This window comes from Psittacula echo (assembly GCF_963264785.1).
Source record: "Psittacula echo genome assembly, chromosome: 5".
NCBI lineage: Eukaryota > Metazoa > Chordata > Aves > Psittaciformes > Psittacidae > Psittacula > Psittacula echo.
The window spans coordinates 58,832,594-58,847,139 of NC_137739.1; the positions used below are offsets into that span (position 1 = coordinate 58,832,594).

Genomic DNA, 14,546 nt, shown 5'->3' on the forward strand with positions numbered 1-14,546 from the left:
TTCCACTATACATGACAAAATACTGGTCTGTCTGTTACAAGATTAATAGACAGCCATAAATCAGACTTCTTTCCCCTGTTGATTATACAAAAAAATATGATACCCATGTGTAAGCTGCTCTTGCTGACTGTTTACAAGAACTTCCAGATTCTGACACAGCTGCTCTGCTGTCAGAACTGTAGTCAGAGTATGCCCGCAAACCTAAAATGGACTGCCCAAGAGTTACTCTCTTGCAAACACAGCCTGAGAGCTCCTACTTACTGAAGCTATGCAAATGGCAGGTTAAAAACAGGAAGCCTAAGGCTGGCTTGTGCAGGTATCATCCAGAACTTATTCACTGACATTAAAAAAAAAACCCTGCAAAAGTCACGGTCATGGGATGCTGGGATGCTTTCCCCTCCCTCCTCCCTCCCCCAGGCAACACACTTTTCTAAGGCATATGTGACAGCTCACTGGTTGAAAGAATGAATGTGCTAAGGCAGAATGTGAACTCCAGGAACAGCTGAAAGCTTCTTCACATTTTTTTCTTTCTGGTTTGGCTTCAGGACAGCAGTCCTCGAGGGGCTCCTAGCTAACACTTATTGGCAACAACATGAAGATGCACTGCTACTGACACCATTTGTAGCACTACTTACAGAGCTGCCAAGTCCAGACGAATACTTGAGGGAGATATACTTGAGGGAGGTATGTCTTGTGCTGGAGTGAGACTGTACACTGCTGGAGGGCAGCTCAAATTTTGTTTCCCTGCTTTGCTTTCTCTCTCTCCTGACCTGTCTTCCACCCTGCCCTCCTCCAAATCCATCCATCTGCTCTTGTCCCTCACTCCTCTCCAACCGTGCTGGCAGCATGGGAGGTAGCATACTCATAACTCCCTGCTTAGTTCCTCTTCTCAGTACTTGGCACTCAGCTACACTCCCCATTGCCTCTGACACTTGAGCCCAAAGGAAGGACTCATGTGACAGGACTCATCAATGAATTTCAGGTATTGGAAAACAGAAAGCAGAGTAGAAGAGCATTGCAGTGAGGAGCAGGAAGAGTTGAGAGGAGATTAGAAGTGATTGACAGGGGCAAGTCCCAAATAAGGAACCCTCCTGCTTCAACACTGGTGACTGTGTTTATTCCAACACACTCACTGGCAGAAGTGCTATCATCAGATTTATGAAGCTATTTATAGAGAAACTGAATACACAGAAACCCATGAAAGTCTCACCTTTCCCTTTCTGAAATACGACTAAAACCAATAGATCACTGCTAAAACCTGTTTCCCTAGTATTAGATCAGTGTTTCTTGCTCTTGCTAAAATTGGGAGCTCTAGTTCATGCAGGTCTCTGCTCTGATAAGAGCCAAATAGGAAGCAAGTGCTTCTGGCTCAAGATCTTGGGGTATAGAGATGATGCTCTGAAATAAGAGTTCCTTTCAGAAGAGATGGAGATACCATTGGTTTTCCTTATTAGGTAACATGGAGAAAAACTGCTTTCTTGTCAGTATGTCATAAGCCTCAAGTACAAGCATCAAGGAATAAATAGCTCCTCTCTGGTTCTCTGCAGACATCACCATTCAATGAACAACAGGTTGAAGCAGTGATGTTGCTGCTTATCCATAATCTTCATTCAAAGGCTAAAAAAAAAAATGTCAGTGCACCATGACATGCCATTGGATGAAACAAGTTGATTATTTTTCCTCACCAGGAAGTGTCCCATGATTTCAGTAACATATAGGAAGATTCTGAATTTCCCACCATAGCTGTTCTGCTTCAATATGCTCATAGGATGATGTCGGGTCAGGGTTTTAGCTGTCCTTCTGCTAGAGGTGCTGGACTGGGATATTCCAAATAAACTGCCTCAAGGATTCACTAAAGAAATTCAGCCAGTGGTGTCATGGCCAGACCAGCCAGTGAAGAAAACCCAAATCTTGCAACTTAGCATAAGAAGGTCTGTGCACAAAGGAAAGAACATTCTTCCTGACAGAAACCTAGTGGTAAGACAAACAAGTGAAGGAGACAAACAACAAAGCAAAGTTTCATGCTGGCCTTTCTAGCAGGAAGCTATCTAATTTACATTTGAAATGTGATTGCTGCTGGCTGGCTGCCAGGGATACAGCCTAACACTGGAGGGAAAGAATTTCTTGATTACCTCAGTCATGCAAAGGGGACTTTAGCAGCACCACTGACCCTAGTATAGACTGAAACTGTGAGATGCCAAGACACTGCTTAGCTGAGGCGGTACAATATCTCCTGCAGGACTCTCTTCAGTTAACAGCCAAGGAACAGATCTTTCACATACGAGTAAGGCCAGAAAAACACATGCAATGCAACCTCTAGCCCCAGAGTAAGAACAGAGTCAACACTAATTGTTCTCCTTCATATATTTTTGGGCGCATCCTTATGGATGTGTCTGAACATTACTGACCATACCTACAGAGCTTATACTGATGCTTTTCTGTAAAAAAGATTTTCTGCATTAGACTAGTGCTATCTTCCCCAGTCTGGCTAATGATTGGAATCTACAGAAAAAATACTTTAAATTCAAGCAAATCTCATTAATGATCCATCACTTCAATTAAGTGATAATTTCACAAATTTTCTGGGCAACAGCAATTGAAGTGGAACTTACATCATGTGGTAATGGTCAGAAATCTGGTAAGTACATCAATTGGGTTATTTTTTAGTTCACCAGAGGTATACTATTTGTATAGCCTGAGGAGTCTATTTAGTGATCTTAAGTTCTTTTCACAGTAACAGTCTTAAAGTGAACAAAAGCTTTTTAATACTTTGAAAACCTATTCTGAAGCACAACAAAGAATACATATAAGACAGCTATTACAAAATTACTCTATGCAGAAAAGATTTTTCACAAGGAAGAGAAAGTTGCTGTTTGAAATGCACTTGTTTATTGTATCCATTTTTATTTTCTCTTATTCTAAATTCTTTCCAACATACATATTTTTCTTTTACATTCTTGGTGTGTAAGTTGCACCAATAAAGATGCCACTGTTAGAATTATTTACCTGTCCAGTCTGCATGTAAGACAATTATTAGAAAGTGACTGGGAGTCCAAGGAGCTCAGGTAAGCAAAAAGAAGAAGGTTAGAGAAACTTCGGACCCATTATGCTGCTCACAGCAGTATATAATAAACAAAACAGATCAACGGTGTCACTGGGAGGCTGGTCAGACTCACAGAGCTCCTGGTATAGCAGGATGATTCTGGCCTCACAAAGCTGGCTCCAAGTTTGCTATACAGCATATAATTCAAGGTGTCTTAGATTATAAGAGTCTAGTACACAAGTACTACCCATCTAGCACACATGATCTACACAAGACTTTCCTTATCTTATGCTCAGCTTCTATTCAAATAATACTGTAAAATACAGTTGTCATTTGAACTATGATAAAACTTTATAACTACACAAGGATGGCATCTGCAGATATGGTATGGCTTCTAACATCTACATCTCGCAATACTTTACAGTGCTGCCACATTGCATCACTGACATGTAGCTACATGCATTCACGGAAAAGACTTAAAGTACACAGCTGACCCTAAACCAGGCACCTGAAAGTTCTCTGGACCCCATGAAGCATATTTGCCTGTATCTCCCCTAACCATAGCAGGCACTTAGAATACCTCTGCATTTCAGATACTGGCCTATATTTAGGTGCTTTATTCTCCAACTAAGTCATACCCAAATGGTGTAATTCAGTTGCCCATCCATATTGTATAGTACCAAGTGAGAGGTCCTAGGACATCCTAATTGTCCTTAAGGTGTTGCTCCAGAAGGGCAGAGATCTCTCTTAGGTCCATTATTATATTCACCAGGCCTATGCAAATGTCTCAGCTGCCTTACAGTCCCTTAAATGGCAGCAAATGCCTATTTTTAGAAAACAAAATCAACAAATAATGTCTAGTAGCAATGAGAAATTCAGGTCACAAGGTTACCTGTCAGTATATCATTGTAACCTGGTAATGAACTCTGTTTCTCATGAAGGCATATTACTTTGGTAAAAGAGGTGGCTGTTGTGGTGTTTCTCTACCTGTCATGATTGTTGTTACTGCATGACCCTTCCTTGTGGGATCCAAACTCAGGAGCCTTAACATTTAAGTACTAAGTGATGGATCTGAGTTAACCCTAAGGAATGTCTTTGAAATGTCTGAGCTACTTCTTTCAATTCAGCTGGGCAGTAGCATTTCTTTTATAATTCTTTCATCACAGGTTTTCCACACATAGTAGCTAGTGACTGCCTTTTGTTTCTTTAAAATGAAAAGCTGAAATCTGAGAGGATAAAAGCCCTGGACAAGCTGTCAGTATGTATTTGCTGTTTTCAAATCATGCCAATATTATTATATTACAGTATCAAGTAAGAGAGAAATAATCCAAGCACCCTTTAACAACACATCACTGAATCTTAAGAATCTCAGTGGCACATGTTTAAAGTGCCAAAATCCAAAATCCTAATGCAGTAAAGTCAGCAACCTGTTGGTTTTTCTTCCTAGGGAAGAAAAGATGAGTCAGTGCTGCTGAGATATGAACATATGGCTCTAACAGATCTAGGTACAAAAAGCCTGATGCTTAAAGCAATACAACAATCCTGTAGGATAGTGATACCAAAATAACTTCTATTGCTTTGTAAGAAGATGGTTTTTAGGGCCTCAATATTTGCTATCACCTACTGGTTAAACAGTCTATTGTCTTTGTGACTTCAGTCTGTTGGATTATTAGAAAGAGAACAGAGGTATTTAAACATATGGTTGATACGCCAGAGGAAAGGGATGCCATCCAGAGGGACCTCGACACGCTTGTGAGGTGGGCTGATGCCAACCTTATGAAGTTTAACCATGACAAGTGCAAGGTCCTACACCTGGGTCGGAGCAATCCCAGGCACAGCTACAGGTTGGGCAGAGAACAGATTCAGAGCAGCCCTGCAGAGAAGGAATTCAGGGTGTTGGTTGATGAGAAAACAAACATGAGCCTTCTTCAGTGTGCGCTCGCAGCCCAGAAAGCCAACCGTATCCTGGGCTGCATCAAAAGGAACATGACCAGCAGGTCGAAGGAGATGATCCTGCCCCTCTACTCTGCTCTTGTCAGACCTCACTTGGAGTACTGTGTGCAGTTCTGGTGTCCTCAACATAAAAAGGACATGGAACTGTTGGAACAAGTCCAGAGGAGGGCCACGAGGAAGATCAGGGGACTGGAGCACCTCCCATATGAAGATAGGCTGAGAAAGTTGGGGCTGCTCAGCCTGGAGAAGAGAAGGCTGCATGGAGACCTCATAGCAGCCTTCCAGTATCTGAAGGGGGCCTACAAGGATGCTGGGGAGGGACTATTCCTCAGGGACTGTAGTGACAGGACAAGGCGTAACGGGTTCAAACTTAAACAGGGGAAGTTTAGATTGGATATAAGGAAGAAATTCTTTACTGTGATGGTGGTGAGGCTCTGGAATGGGTTGCCCAAGGAGGTTGTGAATGCTCCATCCTTGACGGTGTTCAAGGCCAGGTTGGATGAGGCCTTGGGTGGCACGGTTTAGTGTGAAGGTGTCCCTGTCCATGGCAGAGGGTTGGAACTAGATGATCTTAAGGTTCTTTCCAACCCTAACTAGTCTATGATTCTATGATCTACTGCATGCATCTCTTTGGGGCAGGACTGAGGAACAAATGGAATAAACATAAGCCTGTCCTCAAGTGAAGGACTAGACAAATAAACAGATCATCATCTGTGAAAGATATTCAGTTCATGAGATGAAGATATTTTGTAATATATCCATAAGATTATTTATACAGTGTGTTAGTTTTGCTCACAGAGGAGGATCCTGATACATGCCTGAGGAACCAATGGAGAACATAAAGATATTAACATAAATATATTTCATATTTTTTTAAATATGCCCTAGGTTATGTGCGTACTTCTAAAAAGTGGAGCGTTTTCAACTTTACCACAGTTACACTTTCATTTTGTATTTTCTGCACCTCTGGCAACAGGTCTGACCCTGTCACACTTTGTGTCCATTTTTTGTAATCTACACTACCTCAAGCAGCTTTCCTTTTTCTCTCTTTGTTAGTTCTTTATTTCTTTTCAAATGTCCTCTAAAATTTCAAATAACAAACTCAAACAAAATGCTATGTCTGGACTACTGGAAAAAAAAAAAAAAAGATAAATTCAGCCCACCCCAGACTTGGCAGCTGATCACTACCCCTATTCAGGACTCCAGATCCTAAGTGCAACATGTTTCAATCACTTTCATGTATTTTATATGTCATGCCCTCTGTCACAACTTTCCAGCTTTCAGCAAGATGTTCCCCTTCCATTTTAAAAACAGAAAAATAAAATGAAACCAGGCTTGTGTATTCTCTTCCACCTTTTTTCCCCTCTATACAGGTTTTGGTAACAGATTCTCTCACCTTACTGACTTTCATTTCCACTTCCAATACAGATACACCCACACGTATGTTTCCACTTTAACCTCAAAATCTTACCAGTAATCTTCTATGCTTATATTTTGAGACATCTGGAAAACATATAATAATAAATGCATTTGGCACACTTTGCAAATAATAAGATTTGTAATAGCATAAAAATTGTATTAGCAGTCAAAGTAGACGATGAAATCTGAACTCTTAGTCTCAGCATTCCCAAAACAAGGAAATATCCCCCAAATTTTCTGGTTCAGTAACATAGTATGTTAATGAATTATTCATAGTTCACTTTTGAAAAATCATTTTGTTTAAATAATCTGAGTTAACTTTTGATTGTAACTGTGAAATACAACCCGGAAAGTATGTTGGGAGAAATAATGGCTCAGACTAAAAAGGATTGTCACCACCACCCTGAAGTACAAGCGTATATATGTGCTGTTCTCACTTGTTGATTTATCTCACTGGGGTATCCACTGACAACTGCATGGCACAGAATTTATGAAAGTAAGTGGGTTCACCTCAGAGCACATTTTCCATTACAGTTAAAATGTTTTTCATAAACAATAGAACAATACATAAACATGTTTTACATAAACAATAGAAGTATAACTGATGTCTCAGGAGCTAGAATATGAGCAGCCTCTGTGTGATAAACGCCAGGTCCCAGGATGTTTTCAATTTCTTAAAGAAAACAAAAACCAGAGGTATTCCTATAAAAAGAGTATTAAAAAGGTAGTATTTAGCCTTTTGCTGAATGTTGTTTCTTATACACAAGAATTCTATAAAACACAGACTACTGTTCAGCATTCATATTCTCTGTTTTGGCTTTTGCTATTACACTGAGACTAAAACAAAATAAAAGTTAGGCTTTTCCATCACAGTGGATTCTGTAATACTCTACTTGTTGAATACTAGTGTGTTTGTTATTCCTTCCTTACCCTGACATCTTCATTATTCCCTCCCCATTTCACTCCACGTACTTACCCTATTTACAACACACCTAGGGCCTCCATTCTTCCAGTGATTCCAGGTACCCCTTTGCTTTTAACTCAATAAAGCCTGCAGGGATAACACAGTTCTCATACTTTAAGAATCTCACGCTGCTCACATTGAAGTGAGTGGTAGAATTCCTAGCTCTGGATTAATTTAAGAGAGTGAGAATTAAACTTTGTCACCAGATACATATATACGCAGTCTTCTGTCTGAAGCTACATAAATCCAGATAAACACCAAATGGTGAACCAAGAGCTACCTGATTACAACTGATATATATCCTTCTCCCATATTCAAACTCCATCACTTCAGGTAACATCAGTTTTCACAAGTTGCCCAAGGTACTTTTTAGTCCAAAAGCCTCTTAATGGATTACTCTTGTACATACATGGCGAAAAATAGCATTGGCATTCTTAATAATTCTCTCTTAACCTCTCCCACTGCTGACAGTTCTACTGCTTTCCCCATTTTAAGCTTATAGCTTCATGCTGCCTCTGATTCTTTTCATTCCCTTTTTCTCACAGTACAGATGACATCTTAATGATACCACACCATTCATCTGGAATCCCTCTGGAATGCCATCCAGAGGGACCTCGACACGCTTGTGAGGTGGGCTGATGCCAACCTTATGAGGTTTAACCATGACAAGTGCAAGGTCTTACATCTGGGTCAGAGCAATCCCAGGCACAGCTACAGGTTGGGCAGAGAACAGATTCAGAGCAGCCCTGCAGAGAAGGACTTGGAGGTATTGGTCAACGAGAAAATGAACATGAGCCAGCAGTGTGTGCTCGCAGCCCAGAAAGCCAAACGTATCCTGGGCTGCATCAAAAGGAGCATGACCAGCAGGTCGAAGGAGGTGATCCTGCCCCTCTACTCTGCTCTTGTCAGACCTCACTTAGAGTATTGTGTGCAGTTCTGGTTTCCTCAACATAAAAAGGACATGGAACTGTTGGAACAAGTCCAGAGGAGGGCCACGAGGATGATCAGGGGACTGGAGCACCTCCCGTATGAAGACAGGCTGAGAAAGTTGGGGCTGCTCAGCCTGGAGAAGAGAAGGCTGCATGGAGACCTCATAGCAGCCTTCCAGTATCTGAAGGGGGCTTATAAGGATGCTGGGGATGGACTCTTCATCAGGGACTGTAGTGAAAGGACAACGGGCAATGGGTTAAATCTTAAACAGGGGAAGTTTAGATTGGATATAAGGAAGAAATTCTTTACTGTAAGGGTGGTGAGGCACTGGAATGGGTTGTCCAGGGAAGTTGTGAATGCCCCATCCCTGGCCAGGTTGGACAGAGCCTTGGGTGACATGGTTTAGTGTGAGGTGTCCCTGCCCATGGCAGGGGGGTTGGAAGTAGATGATCTGAAAGTCCTTTCCAACCCTAACTATTCTATGATTCTATATCTTCCCATCTCTCATCACAGTAGGGTCCACAGTGTTCATTAGCCCTCCATACAACCTTTAGTAAAGTTCTGAGTTCTTCATTCTCTTTTATTTGTTTTTCAAACTCCCCACATCTTCCACCATACTGAGTTTGGCACTATTGTGCCTACACCATGCACTGCAGGCAGTGTCCTCCTATTTATCCAATTCCTATTCTACTTCAAATCTCTCTAGACTCCTTACAGTTTTTCTGCAACCCATGCCTATTAGGCATAGCAGAGTCCTGATCTATCAGATGAGTCAGTAGCCAATACGACTTTGTGATTCAAGTACCGCATGATCAGTACCCTGCTGACTATGGGTTATTTCCTGGGATTAGGACTACTTTTTTTTTTTTTTTTTACACATTATAGCTTTCCATAGCAGTCTTCTTATACTGAACGCCTAAGAAATGAATTACTAATGCACACTAGAGTGTGTCTAGCTCAAAGTTACACTCCACTTCTTTTTATATACCTTACTAAAATCAGAGGACAGAAATTAACATCCCTCATTCTACTTATCTATACCTTTATAATCAAGTTTGTCTTCTGTATTTGTCTCTTTGATTGAAAGGACAGAAAAAGCAGGAACTGCAGCATTTTGTAACACTCTGCAGGCAGCATCAGCTTAATTTATACTGAGTAGATGATGCTGAAGATTTTCCAACAAATAGTTATCAAGGGATAGATGATCTCATCCTGATATCTGCATGAAAGCACTGAGACACTGCTCAGTTGTCCCACTTATAGGTGTTCAGTGCTGCTTGAGGTGTCTCAGGTAGAGAAATCTCATGGCAGTTAATTCAGGACCTATGGAAAACTGGAGCCCCTCTGGAGTGGCAGCTGAGGAATATCAAAGGTCTCTAGATACCTCTAATGGGAAACTCAATTGAGCCTTCAGTGTCCATAAAGAAGTGCAAATAATACAAGTTTCCTCTAGTTGTAAAGTGCAGAGGTAACCTTATTTCTTAATTGATGTGATCTGTGGATGATGACAGGCTGTTTTGCTCCTTCCTAATTGCTTTAGAATTTGATTGCAATACATATGCTCTTCTTTCAGTAGCAGATCTTAGATTGCTCTAAACAAGTTAATTATATTTCACAACACACTTGTGCATTAAGGAAGTATTAATATTCCCATTTTTCAGTCCAGGAAAAGGGGAGGAAAAGGAGCCATGGTAAGTGGCTTACTGAAGGTTAAACAGTAAATCAGGTCCTCTGAAAAGGTACTCCAGTCTTTCAACTACAGCTTGAATTCTCCATGGACCACTAACTTCAATGCTAAATGTAAGAATGATAATAAATGCCGAATTTTAGGGTTCCAAACTGCAGAAAACCATCCTACACAAATGTCTTTGTGAAAGGAAGTTACATCAAAACTTCAGTGTTCCAGAAAGTCTGTGTAGAGATAAATATCTGCCTGGAAATTCGGAAGGCTTTCACAATCCGTATCACTGCAAAGAAGCAAAAACCTGCGGGCATAAAGGATGGAACAAGACTGAACTCCATTTACTAGGCAGCAAATGGAGCATCACCAAGATAGACATCCTTCCCTGGGAAAAAGGCATCTCATCATCAGCCTGCAAAACAGTTATACTTGGGAATAATTTCTGAGCATTGGAAACAGTCCCATCTATCCTTCTTTTCTATAAAGAAACAGCCATTTTAAGCAGATAATTCAGCAGATAGGAGAAAAAAAAAATTATTGCTGTAACTTCCAGATGTCTCAGTCAGGATGAGGGACCCGCTGTGTACTGTATAAAAATGTATGTGCAGAGATTATAAGCCAATTTAAGCACAGACAACAGGTGGGTGTAACAAACAGCAGGAGGAAAGCAGGAAAGAAGAGATATGAGAACAATTACAAGAATTAATGTCTTCACATGTTGCTGTAAAACCAATCTTATATTCCAAAATGTATAAATGGGAAGTTATATGAGGCATGAAACTAAAGATCTGGTCTTTCACAAGTTTCTGTTATTATTGCTTTACCTGAATTGCACCAAATGAGAGAAGCAAAAATCAGTGATGGGCAGATGAAATGCTTTATGATTGTGTATATCCAGGCTGATTCCATCAGTAACACAAATGGCAGGCTTTGGGTTTTTGATTGGGGTTTTTTTTGTTTGTTTGCTGGGTTGTTTTTTTTTTTTAATGTAAGGCCAGGTAGTGTAAAAACTTGTACCCGTACTCAATGTGTCCAGCTCTCCCTACAACATTCTTGAGGTGCCTGCTTAGGTTTTATACTCATTTTTTACCCAATTCACTCACTGTGTATGACTATTATGTTCTTTAATCAATACATATGAGATTTTTCACATAGTTCACATTTGAATGTCAGGGACAAGTCCCAGTGACTTTTGGGATGGAGTTTGATCTTAATGGGATTATATAGTTTGATTGCCTGGAGTAGAAGGGAACTTCACTGAAGGAATCTGGACCCTATTTACTTCCAGATTTATGAAATACTTGGTATGTCTAGACAACACACTCAGCATTTACAGGGAACACACAGATATATACCTTATACCAAGACAAATGGAGACACTACACAACAGGGTAAAAACACAGCTCAGTCTCCATGCCCTATTCTTTCCATTTTAATGACTGAGAAAACAGCTTCCCATTAGCTGTCTGTCAGGCACCATCCCTCATGTCAATTCAATTCTTTTAAACCTCTTCTCTCCACAAAGTCTTTCTACGGTATATTGATCTTTGCTGTTGTGAACTGAGAATACCAGTTTTATGCCAGATGAAAGCTACTAGCAGGCTCTAATCTATTTATCTATGTAAATATTTATAGTTCAGTCAGCATAATGGAGTTTGAGCATTAATTCATTTCAATAACTATCATTCTGACCTGGGTTCAAATCAGCATCAGTCCCATGCCAAACCAGCCAGCCATATCCCCACAACAAGGGCCCTGGCATTTAGAAATGTGTATAGTTTCTAGAAAATATTGCCTGGAATAATCAGATCTAAACAGTCTTTGAGATACCACAGATCTCACTTACATCACTGGACTGGTATCTTGCTTTCCAGGAACATCAATTGATGTATTTCAAGTACTGTTAGCATAAGTTAGCACAATTCCTACTAGACGAAACTGTGGAAACTGCACGTTCTCTGTCTGATGAATGGAACTGGGCATGATCATACAATACACATTGAAATGAAACTGATATTTGAGCGTGAACATTAACTGGACATGAGCTTTGCTTTTAATATTTAGGATGCTGTATCCTTGCACCACCAGCTTTCTACATGTTGATCTTTCTATCTGAGAAAAGCTTCTTCAGTTCTTAACTCCAAGGATATCACATCCAATGAAAAACATTACATTATTCTTCACATGTACATCCAGAGAACAGACTACATATGTGACTGTAAATCAAATTCATTTTAGGTCTCTAAGTGATCTTGTGTAGATTTTTGCTAACATTTGCATCTACAGAAATCTATTTTCATTTCAAAAAGAATGAACTATCATCTTGTTTTCTACCTACATCACTAGTTCTTCAGTGGGACTATTTAAGTACAACACCATTGCACTGTTCCTCTATTGGTCAAAGGATTGGATCTTAGACAACTTTTCCTTACCAATTTGGTTTTTTCCATTCCACCAAATTTTACCTATTTCCTGAGTCCCTTGGAGAAGTAGAAACTAACATTTTTTGCTTCCTTCCTTCCTTCCCATTAGCATGCTTGCTGCCTGCCTAATGCTGCCAATATACAAAGAGGAAATAAGTGATAGAATTCTGCAGTCCTTAGCAAGGATTCAGCTTGGCAGAGAGGAAACCTGCTGGGTTTAAGGTCTTTTAACTATTACAGTACCCTACAGTTTTGGAAACATTAGGAAATGGTGACTGACCACCTGTTGGATCCATATGCTTTGAAGTTGATTGCCAAGCAAAGGAGCTGCATACAGAATGCCATCAGTACAGCCTCCTGTGCATCTTCTCAGGGGAAAGGAGGAAAGGGTTTTTTTCATTAAAAGACATTTTGCAACACATAAAATTAATTAAAATGAAGCTACAGCAAATACACATTCAGAAAAGCACCTGTGAAGAGCAAGTTTTTGCCATGCAGAATTCCGACCCTATGATAAGGAATATACTGTTATTAAAATAATCAGATCTCTGTTAGCACTAACATCTATGTGTTCATTGAGAAGCTGAGGGTGGAGGAGACTGATGTGGTGATTTCAGCCTTCACCTAATTAAAGACGTAGTAAGGTTTAACCTAAAGCTTAATTGTGTATACTCTTCAAACAGATCTGCTGAGCAGAAAGATATCTGTTCTGCTGTATTCCTTCTACACCAGGAAAAACTGTTTCTAACATTTCATTTGGTAGATGTGAGGGCATAGAGGATGACAGACAAATTGACCACTAAAACCAAACCTGAGGAATAAAGATGAATAATGAAAGCCTGTGTTATCACTTCATACTTCCTGCAAGTACTGCTGTACAGCGCTTAGCTGCCAGCAGTTCTGCTGCAAACCTGAGCATATGGCTTCAAGTTGCTCTGCTCCTGTACTGATGCACAGAAAGATGACACACTAGTATACAAATTACCAGTAGGGTTTTTTTCAGCCACTTTTCTGTAGGTTGCATATGAACCTCCTCCCCATGCCAGGAAAGGAGAGCATTTCATTACGGTTTATTTTAAAACACCATTCAGATTGTTTTATTGAAAACCACTGCACTGGCGTAGATCACCTTTCACCACCACACAAACACACTCCCCAAGACAGACTCCAAACCTAACTATAGAGTTAATCAAACTATCCACTTGGGCTGATCAGTTGTTAACAGGACAGAGTAAAGAGTCTAAAGGTCCCTTTGGGCTCCATTTAATGTGTCTTTTGTATACTATTCACACTACAGATTATATTGAAGCAGCATTTTGCTCCAGTTGCTTGCCAACAAACATTTGCCATGGAGGAGCCCTGAGCAAGTAGTCACATCTGTGTCCACTCCTGTACCACCCATTTAGCAGAGACAATGATCACTAGAAACAACAAAGGACCCACAGATAAAACAATGCTGTGAGCCAGAGATCACAGCCATCCCAGGCAAGTTTGTCATGAAAATACTCAAGAAAAAGGGAGGGGAGAGAGATATCAAATACAGAACTATAAAACTTACACCTAGAAGAGGTTTTACCCATGCACCCACCCAACTCTACCTTTGAGGAGCATTTTCTAATGCACCGCTAGGATTGAGAAAAAAGACTGAGCACTGCACATGGGAAACAATCATCCAACGTCTCCTCCCATTTGGAGTCAAATACTCTCCTACAAGTCACTAGACACAAGGAATAATATAATTGCTATTATTATAGTAATGATAGTAGTAGATAATCACCAACCTTGAGGATCCCAGTTCACCTGTTTTCTTGGAGTCTCGATTGGAAATTTCATCGCTTCCTTTTTGCACAGGGAGAAAAATGAATTAAATAAATTCCCAACCTTCCTGTCTGAATGCTGCAGTCAAACAAATTAATTTCAAATTATAGGGAGCCTGCGCTGTTTGACTGAGGGGAACTGGTGGTTGCCAAGGAAAGAAATACACAAATAAATCAAAGAAGGTGGGGAGGGGCGGGAAGTGGAGTGGAGTGATGGGGTTTGTACCGGTGAGGTGAGGAGGGGTGCAGGCACCCCAGCAGAGAGAGGGGTGAAGAATGGAGTGAGGACCGGAGAGGGTCTGGGGTGGGGAGCTGG

General features: G+C 40.5%; 1 protein-coding gene across 1 annotated transcript in view; it reads right to left on the reverse strand.

The window, feature by feature from the left end:
* Positions 1–14,246, reverse strand: part of KCNK10 (potassium two pore domain channel subfamily K member 10) — a gene marked incomplete at both ends in the record, with an annotated part of 66,761 nt that extends 52,515 nt beyond the window's left edge. The window contains one exon of the mRNA XM_080620187.1: positions 14,195–14,246. Within this exon, the coding sequence (XP_080476313.1) occupies positions 14,195–14,246 (52 nt within the window). The remainder of the gene's footprint in view (positions 1–14,194) is intronic.
* Positions 14,247–14,546: the final 300 nt, after the last annotated feature.